The following is a 26,701-nucleotide window of genomic DNA, read 5'->3' on the forward strand; positions in this document are numbered from 1 at the left end:
AAGTAAGTAAGTAAGTAAGCTATTATTGATTATAAATAATGCCGATGTACTTTACTATTAATTTAATTATCAAACTTCTAAACTTGTAAGAATTGTATACCCTGGAAAAATCGAGCGTAGATGTCTGCACCGCTTATGGTTTGAAAACTCTCGATGTCGGCTCGACATCCACATTCCATTTTTTGTTTTGTCTTGTTTTTCGGGTAAAGCGATTCTTGTCGGGTATAGCTCATATAACGTCATTCACCTTCGCATGTTGGGTTCAATATGAAAAAAAAAACAGACACGTCAGCGTAGTGCGCCTAGCGTACTCTTTTAGAAGGGTTAAATTACACTCAAACCTCCATTTAGGTAGGATCCATTTAGGTAAAATCTATTTAGGTCCCTCCATTTAGGTAACGTTACCTAAATGGAATTTGACTGTGTTCAGATCAGTTGGAGTACTTAAGATGAGGTATAAGGGTAGTTTACGGGAAAGAAGTAGTGAGTTGGGGATATGGGGGGAGGGAGGGAGATGTAATGTTGAGATATGCCCCCCCCCCCTTCCGTGCAGTGTTGAAAAGTGTCAGTATTCAGCGTCATTTCCAGCTGAAATTGAGATAAGCAACCATCCTTCCATCATTCAATTGATATCAGCTCCAGCAGTGATGACGTCAAACCCGATATCAACCTATCGTTCACCTGTTTTTATTTTGGCCACCAAACCCAACATAGACCCAACAGATGTTCGATGTTGGTCCAACAATGGCCCAACATACGATAAAAATTAACCCGACTTTGACCCGACATTCAATAACTTTTCAGTCTGGCGGAATTTCGCAGGGTTTTTCGTGTTTCGTGCACAGCTAGTCACTTGAATGACAATTCTGATCTAAGACCCTGCAAAACCCCCGAAAACGCCCCTGAAGCCCCTTCCCTCCTGAAATCCATCCCTTCCTGAAACTTCTTGAAAGCCATCTGAAACTCCCTCCACATGACCTCCTTTAAATCTCCTAGTAACTCACCTTCTTACACTTCTTTGCAACCTTGTACTCCATTTAGGTAATGAACTGAATCCATTTAGGTAATGAATCCATTTAGGTAAAAATTCTATTTAGGCAGTCCCGACTCGTTACCTAAATAGAGGTTTTGGTGTAATATGTTCAAAACTTATTTGATTAAATAAAAATACAGCTCTAGGAAAGAGAGCTCGCTATGCGTATGCATGGTTAAATGTTGATATTCTGTAAAGTGTATGCTTTTAAAGGGATAAACGCTCGCTGAGCACTTTTAGAACGCACACTGTTGTGCGGTGCATTTGTTATCAATTTTAAGGGATATGATCTGAAATTGATCAAATCTGGTGATGTGGGAAATCTCTTTCTAGTACATACACCCGTGAATAACACAAATTCTGATACTCTGTTTAACCATCTTAAAAGATTTCACTGTCAACTGGGTTTTTAAATTTAGAATAATGTATTGAATTGGTGGCCTTGTTTCTCATTCAGAATATGGAATTATCTCAACACCGCTAAAGAAGCGAATTCCTTGTTAGATTTCTGTTCCTGAAGATATCCTTGACATTTTTTTAGTAAGACGTCTAATGTAACCCTTATGTTGGCATTTTCTGATAAAGCATAAATTTGGGAGGACTTTTAGTGCACCATGATTTTAAAACCCTTGTGATAGATAAATTTACGGAGTTTTTCACTAGTATTTCACAAATCCACTAATAATACATGGTACTACTGTTGTGGAACTTTGTTCAATTGTGCACTGAAAATACACCATATGGTGTTGTGAATCGTAAATGAAGACATGCCCAAAACATGTGATGATCCAATCAACATTACAAATGAAAGTCAAAGCTGAACGAGAAGTGAAAAATAAAATCAAACCCCAAAAGTTCATAAAGCAATCTATAAGTAGAGCATGATTGGCACATGACATTTTTACTTACTTCAGTTTCGGCAGTTCGCAAAACACCCACTCCGATACGTCTTCGATGCGTACCTCTCGATGTGTGCTGCTGAGATCACTTTTGTTGCCAACAATCACCATTGGGATGTCCTGGAAGTCGGCTCGTTGTTCTCGGATTTCCTCAAAGCACTGTTTCACACATCCCAGACTCAGCTCGGACGTACTGGCGTAAACCAGCAGGAAAGCGTGGGCGGTGGCAATCGATAGTCTCCGCATTGCCGGAAATTGCATCTCCCCAGATGTGTCAAGTATGTCAACCTTATTTTTTTATTCATTTTAAATATTACAAAAAGGGAAAGATGGGAACGCAGAACAGAAAAAAGAACATTAAAATGAGAAATCATTGCACCTTTGTAGTTGGGCTGTGCAGTTGTACATCACACAGTATGCGTCGAACAAAACATGAACTTTTACATCTTCTACCTTGTCTTCTACGTAAAAGTGTTTCAGAGATGAACCACCTTAATGTTGGAACATCGTTTTGAAATTACAAATCGGTTCCACTCATACTTATGAATTTTCTAACAATTTTCGATTTACAAATGATTTATTTTTAGTTTCTAGTTACTAGTTTATCATTTTCATATGTTTGATCGTTGGGCTTCCATAATAAATAATGGCTGCTACGGTCTTGGCCTCTTACACTCCTAATTTTGCACTGAAGAAGTTATAATCCGAATGAAAAAAACAAGAGCTAGTATAAATGATCCAAGTTCATTTTTTTCAACACATACTGTCGAGGGAGCCTTTGTCCTGGACGAGGCTTTAGTATGTGGAGTGGAGGAAGATATATACTTACCTTTAACGTCACTGCTCCCAGGTCGTATTCTCGATTGTACAAATCCTCCACGGTTGGTCTGTACTTGTCTGAATAAGTTTTGAAGAGGAAACGTTTTATAATGCAGCTTTTTCCCACGCCAGCACCACCAAGGATCACCAGTCTTATTCGTTCAAAGTCAGACATTTTCATTTAGATTGAAGCAGAAACGTAAGGAAGCGTGTACAGAATAGAACTTATTGCGAGCCGCTCGAGCACGACGTTGATCCCGGCCACATATGGTTGCTGCCTTTTGCACTAATTCACTCACTTTTTTTATTGCAACTACTATTCCTAGCTTCGCATGGTAGGACTTCACTTAATTTTTCGCCCGGTTGACTAACGAAGAATAGACATATGTTTGGTTGAATTACTGCTAAGCCACAATCTGTCTTTGTATGTATCTTTTATTGCGGAAACGTGCCAAAATTTCATCAACATTTTTTCTGCAGATAAATCGATAGTCATTTATTGGTTGATTTGGTTTTGTATCGAAAATTCCTTTTTTTAGTTCCTCATGATTCAGTCGCAATAATTGCAGCTGTTGTGCGCTGATTAGGGCAAACATGTTAGGCTGACCATACGTCCCGTATTCAACGGGACAGTACCGTTTTTATGACCTTTTAAGGTTGTCCCGTCGTATTGTGGAAAAAGGTCAAAATGTCCCGTATTTTTCGGAAAACGAGCATCTTAGTGTTAACAAAAAAGTTAAGTTTAACTTATTAAGATAACATTTCGAAATATTTTCGTATCATTACTCTGTTCAATGAAACAGATACTTCATGATTAAGAAGTAAAGCATCATCCTGTTAAAATTTTGAGTTAAAATATTAACGATTAAAAGTATCAGAGCTTGCTAAAATTAACATAATAATAGGTTTTTCGTGTTTTTATTCCAATTCTTAACAAGTTTAAAATGTAGTTTGTGAAGTGTTCAGCCAAAATTTTGTATTACATATACATTTTAGATTCTTCAGCAATTCTACAAGAATTTATTAGAACAAAATGTTGATTTCTCCATTTTTTTTAAGTCAACGAATCTCTAATCTCTAATTCTGACAGCTCTTCGAGGAGTAAATTCAAAAATTCTGTTTGGCAGAGCATACAAAAAATAAAATTGCATCCAACCAGAGTGAACTGTAAACCATTCCATAGAATCAGCGAAATATTTTAGTTTTGGTCCAAATGATGAACATTTCAAGTTTTCCTCATCGCTGTCAGTTTTCTAACTTCTAACCGACTCATAGTAACAATCTGTGAGAGAATTTAACACGTAATAAAAAATACGGGTGTTGGAGGATCGATTTGGATTTCGATGGCGTTCATCGCCATTTTTCCAAATCACAGTCAGCCAGACCGAACCAAATCCACTGCATTTAAAAATCAATTTATTCTCAACAATAAAAAAAGATGAACTGGCTTTGAATACATGCGTTACGTTGATACACCTCATACTGATTATTTAACCCAGGAGCCGTCATTGAACAACAAGGCTAATAAGAATAATAAAGCTTGAAAAAAAATCACTTGGTTCGCTTTGGCTGATCGAAAAATGGCGTTTTCACGAAAACCATGCTAGAGAAGAATGTTTAGAACTTGATTCAGACTTAACGACTGACCTTCAGCTAAGTAAAATGAACTAGAGGTAACGTGCTTGATTATCACTTAAAGGACCCAAGTTCGAATCTCTTTAATATTTTCGAAATGTTTTTGTCTTAGTTCACTTTGGCAGATCATTTTCATGGTTTTCTTCGACCAGTATAAATTTTAAGTACACAAATTGCTCCATTTTCACATCTCAGGACCTCAGGATATGCAAGGACATCATTTTACATAATCACTCTTGCTCTGTGCCTGCACATGCACCGCCTATAAAAAAAAAAACATAGATGGGAAGGGCTGAGCTGGGAGGGCTTCCGTCGTTCACATTTCACACTATTTTGAGACCTTTGTGCTACCATACTACGCGTCCTCTCTGATTCATGTAAAGGATTGTTACTGATATCGATTTCAACTTCATAGACACTGAAAAATCGAGATTTTTTATCACATTCCGACTGGTTTTCTCTGAAACAAAGAAACACAGTCAGCCACACTGAACTATAAACCATATTCCAGTTCAGCCAGAGTGAACTGAGTGCAAAGTACTGAGAAATTAAATGGTATTATATCAACGATTTTAAATAATTTTCATGTTTTCTTCATCTCTGATGGTTAATAAAGGCTTGTAAGTTACATGTGTGCGAAAAAGTTTCAAATAATCTTAGCTGTTGTTTGTTTCTGAGTAGTTGAACTTGAAGCTTAATTATCTCGGAATAAACTTTTTGGCGCTTAGTTCGGTTTAGCAGAACCCCGGCCAAATATAAAATAAAAATAAAAATGGGCCAAACTACGACTATTATAGAATAGTTACATTCAAAAATGAACATACTGAATGGTTAGCATTCTCAGTCATTCTTCAATTGTCCAATAATTAATTAAACAATAAAATAATAAAACTTCGAGACAGATTCTTATGATTATTTATTTTGGTGCGACTTAAATTTCGAGAGTTACTCAGATTTGTGTGTTGTTTTAAATCACATAAAAATTGCTTATCCAAGTTTTAGTCACAAATAATAGGATTAAGACTCGATAAATAAAATGTGATTTGGATTCTAACTAAGATAACTCTTATTTACTAACCAGTTCTGAAATTTACTGTCTTTAATTGTCTTAAAAATTGAATTTCTTAGAAGTAAGTTGAACATCGTTTTTAATACTGTGGAAAAAACATCGAATTTCTTAGTACTTTCTTTGTTTAATAATTATTTAATTTTTGCACGCTATAACTTTCAGTCGCTCGATTGATTTCTTCTCAAGTAGCAATGACCGCGGAATAACAGCTTATTCAGCCAAAATTTTGAAAATGAAGTTTAAGAGTGGCTTATTCGTCTGTTGTACAGCAATAATGTTTGTTGCGTTATCTTTTAACATAATTTTAAAGATAACTTAGTAGTCTCAAAACATTGTTAACACTCGCAGGTTTCTTTTCTCATGTAATTTGCTTTTATAAGAGCGCATTAATTTGTATATTTGAGAACTTTTGAAAAATAAACGTTCCCTAATGTAAAAAAAAATATAATTTCAGTGTTAAACATTTTGTATGTCCCGTATTTCATGCTCATATGTCCCGTTTTTATCTTATTACTATCTGGTCAGCCTATGTATAGTATGCCTCCTTAAGCAGGAACGGCAATATCTCTTAAGGTACACCGGGGAAAGTTGAAACGGGTGGGGTAAGATAAAACAACGAGTTAACATGATGTTAACTAATGATGACAAACAATTTGATTGTCATAACGCATAGTTTATGAATCAAACAATCATTTAGCGTATAATAATAATAATTATTGTGTGGCTTCGTGGTCGTGCGGCTAAGGTCACCAAGCCTTTAGTCGCATCGTGCTAAGGAGCGCGGGTTCGATTCCCGCCGCAGCTGTCAGGAAAAAATTTCCGGCTGTGCCACTGGGCATTGCATGCTAGTCCGTTGTCTAGTGTCGTGCTTCCTTCAAAGAGCAAATAGCTCACTGGAAGCATTTAAGGTGTCTGTGTCTTTAAAAAAAAGTTATGTTTAAAAAATTTATTTAAAATGTTTTCTCAATGTTTGCTCTAGCATAAATTTCACTTAAACCCTTTGCGCCAGCCCTTAATATCAAGCAAAATCGCTAATTTGTGCACAGCCCACTCATTTCGACCAGTAGATCACTTTCCACTTGGGAAATCATATCCCGGAGATTTTTTTTTTTCAAAATAAGCCCTACCCTAATGTACGCGCCGCAAGGACACAAGTCGTGAGCGTGTAAATGCCCCGACAAAAGCAAACTCTGCAGAAAGTGCGGAGTGGAAGGCCACATCGCCAGGGAGTGCAACTTGGCACCATAATGTCTGATTTGCACGGCGAACAAGGGTCACACACACGACGGGCGAGCCTGAATGTACAGCCTCGGGAGGAGGTCGAACCAACCGACGATAATGCAGGTTACACAACTGATGCCACACAACAGTTGCTATAGCAGTCAGTCTAGGAGTCATGGAACAAAGTGAGGCCTACAGGGCGGTTAAACTGGCACTGAGCAAAGAGATTAAGGCACGTAAGCGGGCGTGCTTTGAAAATTTCTGCCAGGTAGCCAACACGCCTCTTTGGGATGATGCCTACAAAGTAGTCATGGCCGAAACGAAGGGCGCATCAGCACCTCCAGAACGCTCTCCCAGGATGCTGCCGAAGATCGTGGAAATGCTATTCCTACGCCACAATATAATACCATGGGCCCCCGTCCCCTATCTAGTCGCTTAAATTGAAGAAGGCTACGGGTCCGGACGGTATCCCGACAGTAGCCATCAAGACGGATATCGAGGCTAGCCCTGACATGTTCAGAATGGCTATGCGGATATGCATAGACAGAGGCGAATCTCCGGAGAGGTGGAAAAGGTAAAGATTGGATTCTACTCCCCAAACCCGGGAAGCCACCTGATGACCCGTCGGCATACAGACCTATCTGCGTTCTGGACACCGCCGTGTCCAAAAGCTGTTGGAACGAATCATTCTGTCGAGGCTGATGGTGTATACCGCGAAACCCGATGACGCTGACCTCTCGGATAACCAGTTCGGCTTTCGGAAGGGTCGATCGACGATGGACGCGATTAGGGCTGTAACTAAAACGGCCGAGATAGCGCTCCAAAAGAAGCAAACTGGAATCCGCTATTGAGCGGTCGTCGCGCTGGACGTAGAGATTGCGTTCAACAGCTTCATCTGGGCCGCCATCCAGTGCGCCATACACCACCTAGGATTCCCGGTTAGCCTATGCCGGATACTAGAGAGCTACTTCCAGAATAGGGTGCTAATCTTTGACACCGAGGAAGGCGAGAGGCTGAAATTCGGAAACCACGTGGAATATGCCTGCAAAAGGATCAGCATGGCGATAATGGCATTGTCAAAGATAATACATACTAAATAGCTCGGCAATAGTCTCGAGTAAGCGTAAGCTACTCGCGACAGTAGCGGTCTCAATACTATGGTAAGACGCCGCTGCATGGTCGAATGCGCTAGTGGTCAATCGAAACGTAAAGCGACCCGAGAGTAGAGTAATGCGGGGCAAAAGTTCGCACCTAACAGACTTCACAAAATAACTATTGAACGAATAGAAAATATCGTTTTTCTTCGTTGAACGGGTTCCTATCATGTTGCCTTCAAAACGTAGTACTAGATTTTTTTCGCGTTCCTTTTGTAGTTTTAGTAATACAATTTTTAAAACAAGTACTCCAATGCGAACTTTTGCCCCATAGTGGGGGCAAAAGTTCGCATTATGCGGGGCAAAAGTTCGCACCTTGTGCAGGGTAGTTTATTGGTGTGATATTCATTTATTTCATGTTAATTCATGTTCATCTTTTCACTTTAGCCATGAAATCTGTTTCTTTCTGTTCTTAGAATTACGACCCAACTGGAATACGACCAGTTCAGCTTTTGTATAGAGTGTGTTTTTTAAAGACTTCCACAACTATTAACTAAGAGCTGTCCTTTACAACGTTACTGAAGTTGACAAAATTCATTGCGGGGTAATCATAGAGATACGTGTTGCACAAAATGCATGAAAAAAAAAATAAATATGCAGCAAAACTGTTGAACGGGACTGTTATCGAATCTTATCCCCGTCAGTATGGTGATGGATTATAACTGTGAATTTACAAACTATACTATATATGAAAGACCCCGGTAAAGTAGATGAACATAAGACCTTCAGAAACATACGAAAAGACACGACGAGGATGGCGAAGAAAATGTTTTAAAATGTTTTTTTAAGTCATTTTTCATTTATTGATTTAAATACGTGAACATAATGTTTGCTTTACAATCAATCTTCTTACAAAACTAAGTTCAGACCCTCTGTCGCAACGATTTCAGGGTGTATACTACTCATATTATGCATATATAGTAGGTTGTCCCAAAATTTGCACATGGTCGAAAAGCTTGGGGGCTCACCCTGCAAATGATAGCTAAGGGTGTTAGAAACAAACTTTTGTATGACGGCAACTTTTAGAAATGACGTTTAGAGGTCGCCCGGCGAGATTTTTGAAAAATGGCCATTTTTCTTAATAAATTTCATACAAATATTTTTTACCGTACAAAAATTGGCAATACTCACCATTTTTATAATTTTTACAGCTTGATATGGATCCACGCTACTTGGGAAAAATAATTAACGACATGTTTTGCAGGTAACTTTTTTATACTGAATTTTAGAATTTACTAAAATTTGTCATTTTTTGATATACTGTGCATTTTACCCACCATAAAAAGTATCTGAACATTATGCTAATTTAAAACAAATTCCATAAAAAAGATAGGAAATTTTATGAGGAAAAACTTTGCCGAAGACAGTATGGCGTTTTTTTCTATCCGTTTTGGAGTTATTCACGATTTACTATTTGGTGAAATTTTGATTTTTTGGTACGACGGCGAATGTGAACAGTTGAAAAACGAGAAGAATGCAGCATGGGCGAGAATGCTGCAACACCGTACGAGAGCGAATGAGGCACGTTACAAACAGGCGCGGAACAGGCAGAACTCAGTCTTCCGGATGAAGAAGCGCCAGCAGGAAGAACGAGATCGCGAAGCGATGGAAGAGCTGTACCGCGCTAAGGACACACGAAAGTTCTACGAGAAGCTGAACCGCTCGCGCAGAGGCTTTGTGCCACAAGCCGACATGTGCCGAGATAATCACGGGAATATTCTCACGAGCGAGCGTGAGGTGGTCGAGAGGTGGCGGCAGCATTACGATGAGCACCTCAATGGCGACGTTGCAAGTACCGAAGGTGGCGTGGTAACAGATCTAGGAGTATGTGCACAGGACGAAAGACTTCCGGCCCCGGACCTTCAAGAGATTGAGGAGGAGGTTGTAGGGATTGAGAGGGGTACTGAGAAAATAAGCTACTGGGCATATACCATTGGCAGCGGTGAAGCACCGTCGGCAAAAACAAAGCAAACGACGAGCACAGAAAGAAACGTCAGTCTTGTAAAGTATTTTGCGCGTGCAGCTTGTTTGGCGAGTGCGGTGCTGCTTGATTCCGATGCACATCGGCGGAATTGGAGTTTGGCCCGCCATAATGTACCGGAAGATTGGTTCCGGACACGACATTGGCACAGTTGGTAGAAGATGTGCACGCTCGGGCTCGGTTGTTGGTGCAGTGAATGCGAAGGGATTGAACTGCGGGCTGGTGGCTCGATCCCAACAGATTGAGGAGAAACGGGGTGTTTTGTATTTTGTTTGGTGCAGAAGCTTTTGGGGGCGAAAGTTGCCTTGTTTGCTAGCTACGATGCGATAATTGATGGCGGATCGTTTTAATTGCAAGGACGTGTACGAATGCAGGTTTAACTGTGTTTTGGAATGGAGATTTTTTTTCTACCGCCGGATGCAAGTTTAGTTGATTGTTTGTGAACTGAACAGTTTCGTGTGTGAGATGATATTTAGTTCTTGCTTGAAATAGTTCTTGTTTATCGCGAGGTTTGTTATTGGATTCGTCAGAGTAAACAGAAGCAGAATCGAAATCCGGAGAAATTTGAAATGAGGACGAAAACAAAAGCAAAACAAAAAATCATAACAGATCTTATAGTTAATTATTTTATTTGCAGCAATTCAAACATATTCAAAACAGAGTTAATTGATTATCGTTTTGTATGAAAATAGTGAGATTTGTGTTCTTGTTGGCTGGAGGCGAGGCTTTCAATGGTGTTGTTTTGTTGCCTGTTATTGATATAATTTAGTACTTGCGTGGTATATACTAGATTCCCATTATATGAAATCAAATAGATGAGTATGCTTTACACAGGCATGTTCGATAGAACAGAACAGCGAATTTCCCCGAGAGGGTAAGCTGCAACTGATAACAAATTCCCCTGAGAGGGTAAGCGAATTCCCCCGAGAGGGTAAGCTAACAGCGAATTCCCCCGAGAGGGTAAGCTGCAACTGATAACTAATTCCCCTGAGAGGGTAAGCGAATTCCCCCGAGAGGGTAAGCTAACAGCGAATTCCCCCGAGAGGGTAAGCTGCAACGGATAACTAATTCCCCTGAGAGGGTAAGCGAATTCCCCCGAGAGGGTAAGCTAACAGCGAATTCCCCCGAGAGGGTAAGCTGCAACTGATAACTAATTCCCCTGAGAGGGTAAGCGAATTCCCCCGAGAGGGTAAGCTAACAGCGAATTCCCCCGAGAGGGTAAGCTGCAACTGATAATTAATTCCCCTGAGAGGGTAAGCGAATTCCCCCGAGAGGGTAAGCTGCAACTAATAACTAATTCCCCTGAGAGGGTAAGCGAATTCCCCCGAGAGGGTAAGCTAACAGCAAATTCCCCCGAGAGGGTAAGCTGCAACTGATAACTAATTCCCCTGAGAGGGTAAGCGAATTCCCCCGAGAGGGTAAGCTAACAGCGAATTCCTCCGAGAGGGTAAGCTGCAACTGATAACTAATTCCCCTGAGAGGGTAAGCGAATTCCCCCGAGAGGGTAAGCTAACAGCAAATTCCCCCGAGAGGGTAAGCTGCAACTGATAACTAATTCCCCTGAGAGGGTAAGCGAATTCCCCCGAGAGGGTAAGCTAACAGCGAATTCCTCCGAGAGGGTAAGCTGCAACTGATAACTAATTCCCCTGAGAGGGTAAGCGAATTCCCCCGAAAGGGTAAGTTAACAGCGAATTCCCCCGAGAGGGTAAGCTGCAACTGATGACTAATTCTCCTGAGAGGGTAACCGAAATCCCCCGAGAGGGTAAGCTAACAGATTAGAGAAGAGAGATGAGAGATAAAAAAATGAGACACGATGGTGATGAAAGAAGAGAGGTGAAGGATGCGAGATGAGAGCTGACAAACGAGACAAACGAGAGGTAAGAGATGAGAGACGATGATGACGAGAGATGATAGATGATAGATGAAGGATGAGAAATGAGAGATAAAAGATGGGAGATTAGAGGTGATGATGAGAAGAGATGTTGATGATGATGATGATGGCGATGAGAGATGGGAGGTGACAGATGAGGGACGTAAGATGAGAGATGATAAATGAGAGATGAAAGATGACAGAAGAAAGATGAGAGATGAGAAATGAGAGATTATAGATGAGAAATGAGAAATGAGAGATGAAAGATGAGAGATGAGAGGTAAGAGATGAGAAATTTGAGAGATGAGTGATGAGAGATGAAAGATGAGGGACTAAAGATGATAGATGGTAGATGAGAGTTGATGATTATAAGAGGTATTGATGATGATGATGATCATAGTGATGAGAGAAGAAAGGTGAGAGAAGATGATGATGAGAGATGAAAGATGAGAAATGAGAGATTACAGATGAAATATGAGAAATAGGAGATGAGAGATGAATGATGAGCTATGAGAGGTGAGAGATGAGAGATTAAAGTTCAGATATGAGAGATGATTATCAAAGATGAGATACGAGAGATAAAAAAAATAAGACACGATGGTGATGTAAGATGAGAGATGAAAGATGCGAGATAAGAGATGAGAGGTAAGAGATGAGAGATGATGATGATGAGAGATGAAAGATGGGAGATGATCATAATGAGAGATGAGATTGTGTGAATGTTAAAAAAGATGTGAAAATGTCTTAGAAAACGTAATAAAAGTGACAAAGACGGTGATTGAAAATGAGGATGATTGTGATGGTGATAATTGATAATGATGATAGATAAGAAATGAAGGATGAGAGATGAAAGATGGGAGATGAGAGATGGTAGATAAAATAGGAGATGCTGATGATAATGATAATGGTGATGAGACATGAGAGATTACAGATGAAGATGAGAAATGAGTGATGAGAGATGACAGATAAGGGGTGAGAGATGAGATTGGTATTACTGTGCTAATGATAATGATTTATGATGATGTTAGATGAGAAATGAAGGATTAGAAATGAGAGGTGAGAGATGAGAGATAAAAGATGGAAGATAAGAGATGATGAAAAGAGATGATGATGATGATGATGATGATGGTGAGACTAAATGTGACAGATGATAGATAAGTGACGAGAGATGAGAGATGAATTATAAGGGATGAAATATAAGAGGTGAGAGATGATAGTTGATGATAATAAGAGATGTTGATGATGATGAGAGGTGAGAGATGAAAGATGAGAGAAGATGATGTTGATGATGATGAGAGATGAGCGTTGAGAAATGAAAGATGAAAGATGACAGATGCGAGATGAGAGACGAAAGATAAGACGCGAGGAAGGAGAGATTAAAGATGAGAGATTAGTGATAAGAGGTGAAAGTTGAGAGACGCGAGATGAGATATGAGTGATGAGAGATGAAAGATGAGAGATGATGATGATAAGCGATGAGAGGTGAGAGATAAGAGATAAAAGATGAGAGTGAGAGATGAAAGTTGAGAGGTGAGAAATGCGAGATAACAGATGAGAGATGAGACATAAGAGATGAGACATAAGAGATGAGAGATAAGCGATGAGAGATGAGTTGAAAGATGAAAAATAAGAGATGAGAAATGAGAGTTGATGATCAAAGATGAGAGAAAGAAGTTGAGTGATAAGAAATTAGAGATGAGACACGACGGTGATGAGAGATGAAAGGTAAGAGATGAGAGATGATGATGATGAGATATGAAAGATGATAGATAGTTATGATGATGAGAGATGAGCGACGAAAAATGAGAGATGAGAGATGGTAGATGAGAGATGATGATGATAAGAGATTTGATGATAATGATGATGATGATGATGATAGTGATGAAAGATGAGAGATAAGAGATGATGATGATGATGAGGACAGATGAGCGATGAGAAATGAAAGATGAGAGATGAAAAATGAGCGATGAGAGATGAAAGATGAGAGGTGAAAAATGAGATGAAAGTTGAGAGCTGAGAGGAGAAAGATGCGAGATGAGAGATGAGTAATGAGATATGAAAGATGACAGATGATCAGTGATGAGAGGTGAGAGAGGAGAGATGAAGGATGAGAGATGAGGAATGATGACGATGATTAGAGCTGAAAGATGAGGGACGAAATATGAGAGATGGTAGGTGAGAGACGAGAGATAAGAAATGAAAGATGATAGTGATTAGATATGAGAGATGAGAGATAAGAGATGAGAGATGATGATAATGAGAGATGATGATGATTAGAGATGAAAGATGAGAGATAAGAAAGAAGAGATGATAGACGATAATAGTGAGATTTGAGAGATTGTTATGACTGTGGTAAAGGTTAAAAAAGGTAGTAAAAGTGACAAAGATGGTGGTTGGAAATGAGGATGATTGTGATAATGATGATTGATAATATGGTTTTTAGAACGAAGACAATTGTAAGTTGTAGTACAATAAAGTGAAATGTAAACAAAGTGAATATAGTGAAAATTGAGGAGAGATGAAAGATGAAAGATGAGGGATGAAAAATGAGAGATGGTAGATGAGAGATGAAAAATGGAAGATGATATTGATGAGAAATGAAAGATGCGAGATAAGAGACAAGAGATTATGCTGATGAGAGATGCTGATGATAAAAGATTAGAGATGGTGATGAGCGATGAGAGAAAAGAGATGAGAGATAAGAAAGAATTGATGATAGACGATAATAATGAGAGATTGGCATGATTGTGGTAAAGGTTAAAAAACATAAGGCAGTGAAAATGACAAAGAAGGTGGTTGAAAATGAGGATGATTGTGATGATTGATAATATCGTTTTTAAAACGAAGGCAATTATAAGTTGTAGTACAATAAAGTGAAATGTGATCGAACTTAATATTGTTGATTGAAAAATTGAGGTCAGAGGGGAGAGATGAACATGATTAAAGAGGAGCGTTGAGAGATGAAAGATGAGGGACGAAAGATAATAGATGGTAGATGAGAGATGAGAAGTGAAAGATGATAATGATGAGGGATAAAAGACGACGATGAGAAGATGATGATGAGCGATGAGAGAAGAGAAAAGGGAGATAAGTTAGAAGAGATGATAGACGACAATAATGAGAGATGAAAGATTGGCATAACTGTGGTCATGGTTAAAATAAAAATAAGTTTGTAAAAGTGGCAAAGAAAGTGGTTGAAAATGAGGATGATTGTGATGGTGATGATTTATAATATCGTTTTTAGAACGAAGGCATGAACTAAGGCAAGTATAAGTTGTAATACAATAAAGTGAAATGTAAACGAACTTAATATTGTTGATTGAAAAATTGAGGTGAGACGGGAGAGCTGAAGATGATGAGAGATGAGCGATGAGAGATGAAAGATGAGGGACGAAAGATAAGAGATGGTAGATGAGAGATGAGAAATGAAAAATGATAATTATGAAAGACGATGATGAGAAGATGAGAGATGATGATGAGCGATGAGAGAAGAGATAAGAAAGAAGAGATAACTGTGGTAAGAGCAACATTAACGGCGGCTACTATTCGAGCAACCCGCGCAGCGCTACCATTTTGACTTAACCACCCTTTTCCACACCGGTAGCAATCAAATCATCAATTGTAAGTTGTACTATAAGGTAAACGAAGTGAATATTGTTGATTGAAAAATTTAAACTTTTAAAATAATGAGAGAGTAGAACAGGGGGAGAATGTAGGGATTGAGAGGGGTACTGAGAAAATAAGCTACTGGGCATATACCATTGGCAGCGGTGAAGCACCGTCGGCAAAAACAAAGCAAACGACGAGCACAGAAAGAAACGTCAGTCTTGTAAAGTATTTTGCGCGTGCAGCTTGTTTGGCGAGTGCGGTGCTGCTTGATTCCGATGCACATCGGCGGAATTGGAGTTTGGCCCGCCATAATGTACCGGAAGATTGGTTCCGGACACGACATTGGCCGGTTGAAAAACAACAAAGCCGCTGGAGCAGATCAACTACCCAGCGAGCTTCTAAAATACGGTGGAGAAGCACTGGTGAGAGCACTACACTGGGTCATTACCAAGATTTGGGAGGAGGAAGTATTACCGGAGGAATGGATGGAAGGTATCGTGTGTCCCATCTACAAAAAGGGCGATAAGTTGGATTGCGGGAACTACCGCGCGATCACACTACTGAGCGCTGCCTACAAGATACTCTCTCAAATTTTATGCCGCCGTCTATCACCGATTGCAAGAGAGTTCGTGGGGCAATATCAGGCTGGATTTATGGGTGAACGCGCTACAACGGACCAGATGTTCGCCATCCGCCAGGTGTTGCAGAAATGCCGCGAATACAACGTGCCCACACATCACTTGTTCATCGATTTCAAATCGGCGTATGATACAATCGATCGAGAACAGCTATGGCAGATTATGCACGAATACGGATTCCCGGATAAACTGATACGGTTGATCAAGGCGACGATGGATCGAGTGATGTGCGTAGTTCGAGTTTCAGGGACACTCTCGAGTCCCTTCGAATCTCGCAGAGGGTTACGGCAAGGTGATGGTCTTTCGTGCTTGCTGTTCAACATTGCTTTGGAGGGTGTAATACGAAGAGCGGGGATAAACACGAGTGGGACGATTTTCACGAAGTCCGTTCAGCTGCTTGGTTTCGCCGACGATATTGATATTATTGCTCGTAAATTTGAGACGATGGCGGAAACGTACATCCGACTAAAGAGTGAAGCCAAGCGAATCGGATTAGTCATTAATGTGTCGAAGACAAAGTACATGATGGCAAAGGGCTCCAGGGAGGAATCACCGCGCCCGCCACCCCGAATTCATATCGACGGTGATGAAATCGAGGCGGTTGAAGAATTCGTGTACTTGGGCTCACTGGTGACCGACGACAACGACACCAGCAGAGAAATTCAGAGGCGCATTGTGGCAGGAAATCGTGCCTACTTTGGACTCCGCAGAACTCTACGATCGAATAAAGTTCGCCGTAACACGAAGTTAACCATCTACAAAACGTTGATTAGACCGGTCGTCCTCTATGGGCACGAAACATGGACCCTACGTGCAGAGGACCAACGCGCCCTTGGAGTTTTCGAACGGAAGGTGTTGCGTACCATCTACGGCGGAGTGCAGATGGAAGACGGGACTTGGAGAAGGCGAATGAACCACGAGCTGCATCAGCTGCTGGGAGAACCAACCATCGTCCATACCGCGAAAATCGGGAGGCTACGGTGGGCGGGTCACGTCATCAGGATGTCGGATAGCAACCCGACTAAAATGGTTCTCGAGAGTCATCCGACCGGTACAAGATGACGTGGAGCGCAGCGAGCTAGGTGGGTCGACCAAGTGGAGGACGATCTGCGGACCCTACGCAGAGTGCGGAACTGGAGACAAACAGCCATGGACCGAGTGGAATGGAGGCGGCTACTATGTACAGCAGAGGCCACCCCGGCCTTAGCCTGACCGGTAAGGTAAGGTAAGTAAGAAATTTTGATTTTTAGGTATTTTTAAGAAAAATCACAAAGGAACTGCCCAAAAACACATACAAAGTAAAAAATCACGTATACACAACAAGTTTTTCTCTTCATTTTGTTTAGGAATTATGGTGGCATCATGTATTGATTTTTTGTTTCCGTTGACAAATCCATTTTCTTTGATATAGAAAGGTACCTACTAGCGAGAAACTTTATCATTAGGTATCATTTTGAGATGCCTCAGTAGGCCATGGCATTTTTAACGGTTATGTACTGACAATAGTCCATTTTACGAGCCGATTTTATGAATAAATTTTGACAGGAGGTAGCGTCCAATAACCCGTGAAAATCATATAATCATCAACATTGTTGTCACATCGTAAAATGGCTCATGGTTTATACGAGCATAATTCACAATGACACGCACGGCACATTTTCTATATCATTCAGAAGGTGATACATTCCTCAAAATATACCGTTTGGGTTTTCAATGATGTTGTTCAAATCGTTCAAAGACATGAATAAAACGTTCTAGTAGTCCCTATTATTTTGATCAACACATAGGACGATAAAAATGACGTCTTGAATTGGAACTTAGTATCTAAAAATTGGTGTTCTTACGTAAGATGTTCGTAATCGCGGGTATGGATCAACGTATTCGCCTTTATTCACTTTGCCACTGTTTCCTGGGCTATTTCACTGGTCCAGGACTCATACGTCTTCGTGTAGAAAAATAATTGAGAATCGACAGGAAAGTAAGATAAGGCTCAACATTTTGTGGAGAATATCTTTAAAAATCAATAGGCAGTACGTAACTTGTCAAGAGAGCTAGCTTTTTAAGAAATCTTTGCTAGTTGATTTCTATATGAAGGGATTGAATAACAAAAAAACAATTAATTATGTCACCATAATTCCATAACACAATCAAGACAAAAACTTGTTGAGCATACGTGATTTTTTACTTTGTATGTGTTTCTGGGAAGTTCTTATGTGACATTTTTAGAAAAATACCCAAAAATACAATTTTCACTAAATAGTAAATTGTGAATAACTCTAAAACGGATAGAAAAAACGCCATGCTGTCTTCGGCAAAGTTTTTCCTCATAAAATTTTCTATCTTTTTATGGAATTTGTTTTAAATTAGCATAATGTTCAGATACTTTTTATAATGGACAAAATGCACAGTATATCAAAAAATTACAAATTTTAGTAAATTCAAAAATTCAGTATCAAAAAGTTACCTGCAAAACATGTCGTTAATTATTTTTCCCAAGAAGTTTGGATCCATATCAAGCTGCAAAAAATATAAAAATAGTGAGTATTGCCAATTTTTGTACGGTAAAAAATATTTGTATGAAATTTATTACGAAAAATGGCCATTTTTCAAAAATCTCGCCGGGGCGACCTCTAAACGTCATTTCTGAAAGTTGCCGTCATACAAAAGTTTGTTTCTAACACCCTTAGCTATCATTTGCAGGGTGAGCCCCCAAGATTTTTGACCATGTGCAATTTTGGGACAACCTAATATATAGTAGTTTCTATACGAAATTATCATTGCTTCAAAGATTCTGTAATTATATTCATGTACTAGACTCAGAAATCTAGTGCGAACTTTTGCCTCACAGCTACTGCGAACTTTTGCCTCACTGTCGAGGTTTTAACAATGTCCCTTTCTGCAAGAAGCACTAGTAGTTTATTGTTTATTCGAGTGCACCTCGCGAACTACTATGGAATAACGATTCTCCAACATAAAGAGGTTATGAGATTCTTCTTCTTCCTGTTACTACAAATTCTTATTCCAAAAGGTTCAAAAATTCTATCAAAACCCCTAGAAACACATTTTTTCGCATAACTCTGCCAAACCATAACGAAATCGTTCCAAATTTTATTGACGAGTAGCTGACCTGATTATGTGTAGAACCCATACAGATTTGTTTGGAATCTTAACTCGTGCTCAGAAAAAGACCCACTGCGAACTTTTGCCCCGTGCGAACTTTTGCCCCGCATTACTCTACCCACAGGCTGATGTGCCTCAAGGTGGTCAGCGCATACCGCACGGCTTTACGGGGTGTAATGTGTGCTAGTGGGCATAATGCCCATAGCACTTGTGGTGGCAGAAGATGAAGAGTGCTTCGAGCTACGCGGCATAAGAGGCGCCAGGCAAATCGCCAAAATATCGGCTAAGCTGCAGTGACAGAGGAAATGGGATTCCTCCAGCAAGGGTAGATACCGAGCGTGTCTAAATCGATGAGCAGGCCTCATGGCGAGGTGAATTTTCACTTTCTGCCCAGCCAGGTGCTTTAGGTAGGTGGTATCTTCACAGATTCGGACATGCAGGCTCCCCCGCATATCCGCAATGCACAGACTGCGATGAAACCGCGTAGCATGTGCTCTTCAAATGCCCACGCTTCGTGGAGCAAAGGTCGAGTATGCAGGAGATATGTGTTAGAGATATCGCTCCGGACAACATTGTTGAAAGGTGTATGGGGGCGGACAAGTGGGATTCTGTTACTTCAACGGTGTCCTGAATCGTACTACACAGAAAATAGCGGGCCGACCAACAGCTTGAGTCCACCGGGTAGTCTGCAGTACTAGCCAGGACTCAAGTTTCCAGGGGAGAGAGGACAAATTAAGGCGGTAGCTGTTGGAACGCTAACCAATAGCGAGTACTCTTGTACGGTACCCCCCTTCTTGAAGTCATCCCTAACGGGCGTACCGCGAAGGTAAAGAAGAGATAGAGACTGAGTTTTTAGTGGGTCGACAACCCACATAACCCGAGGTTCACCTCTTGGGTATCTGATCAGCAGAATTTCTCATTATTAAAGACACTACACCGTCTTCAACCAGAGGTTGTACAGACTGAAAAAGCACTAATATTAGACGACGGACAACACACATAACACCCAGCCCAAGTAACATTTTAAGTTTTGTTCGGCTCTACAAGAGATCTTCATGACCAATTTTATAAAACTTGCAATAAAACTGAATCATACATCAAAACCTCTTGATAACCTCTTTAAGAGCATCTTCCGGCTAAGTGGACCACTCTCGGGGAGATTTTGCAAACCGCATTAAGAGTAGCAATAAACCCGTTTTAAAACCTAGTTGAAAAATTCTCGATTGTTGTTGTTTTTTTTTTTTCAACAAAAACTATGACAGCTCAAGATGCAGAGAAGCTTCTTCGATGGCATGTAAAGTTCAGGAGGATACATCAATCGTAAGTAGAAAGCGATTATTTCAAAGCAATATTTTAGTAGTTATTGTGCTGGTAGCCTTATGCGCATTCGAATTTACCGTGAATATTGGGGTTGCAGAATCATAAAATTAATGCGCTCCAAAAATAGTGAATATTATCATCTTGGAATGAAATAAATCAATTTGTGAATTTAGTAAAACTATATCGAATCCCAAGAAAACTCAGCAGAGAGAGTTTATTTATGTGAGCATGTTATAGAAATGGTGGCAAACTATCAATTCATTGCTAATTTGAGCAAAATGAACTATTTTCCATTCACGTTGGCTAATTCTTCAATATGGCGACAACCATAATCAGCGAAAATAAAACGAAAGCAAGTTTACTTTTATGATGACCGCAATAAACCTAGCAGTGTCGTAGTTCTGCTTTTCCATCAACAGATGTCGTTACTAATCGAACGGAACGCCATCTGTTGAGAATTTTAACAGTTTTATTGTGGTAATAATGATTGCCAGAAGGTTTACATATCGGAAAGTTTTGTTTACTCTTGAAATCTGTCTTCAAGTATACTATAAAACATTTTATCAACGGTTTTCATAAAAGTAGTCAAAAAACTGTGAGTTTTAATTATTGCTGTTATAAAACCCTAATAAAAATCAAAGAAAACAAATCAGCAATGAAATTGTTACTTGGGAGTGGCCCAGTGGAGAATTTTCCGTTTGACGAAAAGTTTGCACTGACTGGAGTGGGAATCGAATCCACACTCCGAGGCTTACGAAACGCATAGATGGCTGACGCCTCTAGCCGCACGGCCACGAGACCCACACAAAAAAGGAAAAATGGCGTTCGTGATCTAAAAAATAAATAAATCAGATAATATATGATCAGCCATCTGTGGCCGTTGATTTTTTCTTTTATATCAATGATGTCAACTCAATGATTAAAGGGCCACCATTATTGTCATATGTGAATGATCTAAAGCTTCCTTCATATTTGCTTGTTTGAAGACTGCGATTCTCTCCAACGTCAGGTGTCTCTGATACTGTTTAGTTGTTTGGGCACCCCTGTACAACAACGCTGTCCAACGAATTGAGTCTATGCAATTGCAGTTTTGAGGTACGCACTACGCTGCCCCCATTCGCACAACAGTCCCATGTGAATAGGAAACCCAGCAAACATGGGACTGTTATGCGAATAGGAGCAGTAAGGAGCTTACCATGGTCGGACCCGTACCGACTACCAAGCTATGAAAATCGAGATCAGCTGATAAACTTGGAGTCATGGCACTTACGTTCCCCAGATATTCTGCTAGGGCGCTACTGATTTCGGATACCCTGCAAGGGCATATAGACTACCCTGCCATTTTGGTATAGATAAATCTGAATGTTCAACCAGGCGCACTTAAAAACAACTATACGTTACGGTTACCGATGCACCGGTCTATCTTCACCATGTTTGTAGGTGTTAATGCAAAAAATCAACAGAGTCACGTCACTTCGACTTCACCTTGTCTCGTCCGATAATTCGCCGAATGTAGTTTGATTTTTTTTCTAGACTAGCTTAGACGTTTGTGCTTTTTGTTTTGTATTGTTGTTATGTATTGTATTACTCGATATATTTTATATAGATTTGACTATGTATTTAGATTTAACCCTCGAGTGATCGCGCTATTGTATTTTGTACAACAAGTTGAAAAAATCTCGCTTTTTTGTACTCAGCATTGGTGTGGTGCTGACGTAGGTAACCGCGCAAGTTACGGAAGGTTAAGCATCATAATTAGGGCTAATACGAAGCCTGTTGATGATTAACGATTCAAATAAATAAACAAATTTGTTAGACTTTTGTTCCAGAGTGCTCAATTTGATTCCGGTTCACGGTAATGACAAACAAATGTTCCGCAATAGAACTTAAATCAATAGATACTGCCATATATTTTCTCATCGAAACTGTCATTAATTACGGTAGGAAAAATTTCATTCAAAACGTCATATTGGCACATTTATTGGATTATTGCACATGTCCGTATCCGGATGTGGTCTTTATCTATCCGGCACCGGTAGCAACATGTTACGATAAATTATCACGCTATTTGTAAAACACGTGGCTGAACGGTTCCCACCGAGAGCATAAACGGTGCGGTGTGGCAGCAAACACTCTATCTAGGGTGAAACTAGTGTCGATGTCGTTACACCTTTGACCATGGTGTCGAGCTTTGTACGGAGGAGAATGTTGTGTAATATTTTGCACGCAACAGAAATCCGTTATCACAAGCTGCATGTACACAATATCCATATAGCCGCCGGGTGCCACCCACCCCCATGCTCCCCTATAGTGCCATTGCCATTTATATGAATACTGGCTGGCACAGGTGCTGCTGCACATTGTGCCTATCTAGACAATTTACCACGGTGCTTAAAAGGCATTAATGGCAGATTCTGTTCGATGTTGTTGCTGATTTTCCTGCGCCTTATCACAAATTAGTGGAGGGCAAAAGGCAGCAATGCATGTGTACCAACCTATGTATGTCAGTGGACATATCCATGAGCATATTTTTATTGCATCCGACTGGCAGCAAGCGATTATCATCGTCCATTTAATCTAGCAGTGGCAGGCCGAGCGTGCGGGAGCTGAACTTTGGCCCGGTCTGGGTCACCACACCGATCTATCCTAGACACGCTCGATAGACTGGAATCGTGCTCCCCCATCGACGACGACCGACACGACGACGATGCAAGAAGGAGCAAATGAGAAATATTTTATTCGCACGAACCTATTAAGGATCATGGCAGATATTTTTATGACGGCATTTGCTTTGCACCCAGAAGAATCCTAGTTGTGAAAGGACTAAACAGAAGGAAAATATGACTATTATTAGAGCCATGTTATGAATGTTTGAAGTATCGCATATCCGCTCGTCGATGAGCGTCCGCTGGGAAGTTTGAACACGACAACATAGGCAGGCATCGATGATGATAGGATCCTTTTTCATCCAGCCAAGCATGTGGGAACCGGTCGCAGATGGTTAATGCAGAAGAAAAGGCAAATTTAATATGTGACCCACATGAAGTAAATCATTCAAAAGTAGGAGTGACTGGGTTGGAACAACCATACTCGTTGTATTTGTTCGGCTGAATGGCAGAAAATGACTACGATAATGTCTCCTAGTCTGGAGTCCTTTGTACAGGGCAGTATGGATCAGTGGCCCGTGCTCTCAGCATGAAAGCTTTCATTTATTTCACATTTTGTCACGGATCGACAGCCTACGGGCGTCGTCACAATGACATGGGACGTAAAGTTTTTCCAGTAAAAGTGAAGTGAAATGATAACGGCCCATCATGAACTTTGTTTTCTACTGTCGTTCTACGCTTAGCTGTGGAATGTTCTATATTCTATGATGAATTTCAAGTCACTTCATCCAGAAGTTGGCAACACCCACTAAGAATTCATCGAAACTTCAAAACATGTTCAGGCCAACAAAATAGTTGATACATCAACAGTGTTAAATGCTTACTTTGGACGTGGTTTATTTACATTCATACGCATTTGAATTTTCATCTTTATTAATGCAGTTTTTCATATCTTGGGATGTTCTAGGTGGTCCAAACTGTCTAGAAATTCCGCCCGTCAAATCTACAGGAGTATTTTTGTCCGCTTTATAAAGAATTTGTAACGTTGCATAATTGTAAGCCGTGAATCTTTTGAAACGGGTTTTCCACTTATTAAAATTATTGGGATAAGTAATACAAACTAATCGAGTGTTTAGAACTTAAAATCTCTACTTGTGACCAGAAATGAACATGTTCTCATAGTGAAGCAACTCGCGAGAGAAAAACCAACAATCGGCTTAGTGACGGTAATAGTAAGCCGTGTGTGAGTTTATTCGCACAGAGAAACGTTGCAAAATCAATTAGGTTACTGGACCTGGTTGACGACTAATAGGTATTTCTACATACATTCAAGGTCAACCAAACTTTCTTAAGGTTTAGCGCTTGACATCTACAGCTGTATGAATAGTTAGATTTGGGATGTTCCAGATCCGCCGGAAAACAGAACTTCAAGTCTATACTCGTAACACTAGCCATTTCCATTTTACAGCGTAACGTAGCATAATGAACTATGGTTACCAGACCTATCGAAAGACTGCAGATGTTATTATACATATTCTGTTGCCCGTCATGGTTAGATTCTTGGTCGGTCTAGGAACGCAGCTTTCAGTTAATAACTGTGGAAGTGCTAAAAGAACACTGCAGAGACGCAAGCTTTGTCCCAAATTCCCAAATCCCAAAATTCCAAGAAAAAGAAGAAGATCTGCTGGTGTTCAGTAATTATTTTGGAATTCTAACTATAATCAATGTCCCCGTAGAAACTCTACGGACCATTTCAACTTTCTTCTGGGATATACATGCCAGACCAACCAAACTGTCCTGAAGTTTAATCCTTGATATTTTTCTACACCTGCTACTATGGTGGTCGTGCCTCTAGAGCCGACCTACTGATGGTGGTCCTAGCCAATACCAAATGAGTCCTACAGGGATTTGGGGAGGTTGTAGGGTACACAAATGGCACTTGGGTTTGCTTACAGGTTAATTTACCTGACTCTTGCGGATTTCTAAGCGAGAATAAAACTTCTCCGCCGTAGTATTTACTATACTTTGTCACTAATGACTGTCACTGTACTTGTAATACACTTTCTAAAAGACGTCTGGTTTGCTCCGAGTCTCAAGTGGAAAAGACCGATTTGCTCCAAATTTCCCCTTGACATACCCAATTCTTTGATCGATTTGCGAAACCAGGTGAGTGAACCATGATTCTTTCCAAAAGAGTTACGATTCATTGAAGTTCATTACGAGCCCCATAAGCTTTCGAAAAAAGTTTTCTGCGTACTTAAATGATGATTATACGCAGAACATTGCAGTATTTACCAATCGATCTTTTTTTTCGTTCGTATATTAAATGGCCCAACCGCACCAGTGATTCGATTCTTTCCTAGGAAACTGGAATCAAGAGAGGAATTAGCTAGCATCGAATAATTTTAAAATTTCGTCAGATTTCAGAATTGAGATATTGCATCGATCAAAAGAGTCGATTCATTTTTGAGAGTGCGAATCACTCTCAAAATTGAATCAGATTCCCATCTCTAAAAAATTAGTCTACTTAGTTAATGGATAGACCTGAGACGCTGTCCATAAACGAAGTGGACTCATTTTTGGCCATGTCCGTAACTGATATTTAAATGTTTGTTAAGCTTTCGGAAGATTAAGTAGACATGGTAAATTATATATAACAACTCTCAGATTAAGGCTTTTTTGGTTCTATTTCTAAACAGGTGTAACATTTGAACAGGATCGATTGCATCTATATTTTGTGCATTGCATTTGAAATAAGTAATGGATTTCACCTGGAAAAACATGCTTTCTACATTTGCCATAAGTTTATAAGATCGGTCTGAAATTATGTGACCAGTGATGTAAAAGAATAGCTGCAGCTATTATATCTAGCTGCAGCTAGGATATCTCGGAAAATTTTACCAAAGAACTGACATATGTTGAATTCATAGCATGCCTCTTTATATTTAACTATTTATACCAATATCGTATAAAGCAATGGTCCATGTCTCGCGTCCGTGGAGGACCACCGGTCTTATTACACAAGTTTACAAAATAAAACGAAGGTCGTGAACTTCTGTCAACGACCAAAATTTTTGAAGCACAATTTAGTGCTGATTTCGAAACCAACCTTCAAAAAATTTTAAGTAGAACAGTTTTTGAGTTTTAGCTCAATATCGAGTTTTGCAACTTTTCAAAATATGTAATTTACTAAAATTCAAATATATTGCGTTTTGTTCAACCAATTTTAAATCTTTTTCCATAAATTAAAAGCTGACACAATACCATTCGATCATCTGAATACAGGTTTTGCGTCAGATAAATGAAATTCAAGATTTTGGCGAGTTTTAGGGACGATCTTCTTAAATTTTAGCAAAATTCCCAAAATTATTAAAAGAAATGTATTTTTTTCAATAAGAAAAAAAAACAACTTAAAAATTCTTTCTCGACGTTTATTTGACATATCATATGTAAGCGAGTTACAGTAAAAATGTCAGCTCATTCGGAGCATTAATTACGGAGAATGAGATGTATGAAGTGAGCGTCATTGCTTAAAAATAGAACAAAAATCGTTTTCAAATCATTAACCTTGTATGGAAAGTCGAATAAATTTCCGCTCTACTGTAATTTTTTTCTTTCGCGTTTTCGAACTCAGGGCATGATTCTACACCAAAAATGATCATCAGCTTACCGAGTTCAAAAATGCTGTAAACTAGTGTTAGCGTTTGGTGCGTGGGTGAATCTTTTT

At 39.8% G+C, this 26,701-nt stretch overlaps 1 protein-coding gene across 11 annotated transcripts in view; it reads right to left on the bottom strand.

The window, feature by feature from the left end:
• LOC109408233 (GTP-binding protein Di-Ras2) overlaps positions 1-26,701 on the bottom strand; it is a 118,009-nt gene that overhangs the window by 34,458 nt on the left and 56,850 nt on the right. For all 11 annotated transcript variants that reach the window (XM_019681494.3, XM_019681493.3, XM_062852000.1 and 8 more), the window contains exons 2-3: positions 2,762-3,118; positions 1,943-2,220 (exon numbers count right to left, since the gene is read on the bottom strand). In XM_019681494.3, the coding sequence (XP_019537039.1) occupies positions 1,943-2,220; positions 2,762-2,932 (449 nt within the window). In that variant the 5' untranslated portion in view covers positions 2,933-3,118. The remainder of the gene's footprint in view (positions 1-1,942; positions 2,221-2,761; positions 3,119-26,701) is intronic.

Source organism: Aedes albopictus, chromosome 2 (assembly GCF_035046485.1).
Source record: "Aedes albopictus strain Foshan chromosome 2, AalbF5, whole genome shotgun sequence".
NCBI classification, from domain to species: Eukaryota; Metazoa; Arthropoda; class Insecta; order Diptera; family Culicidae; genus Aedes; species Aedes albopictus.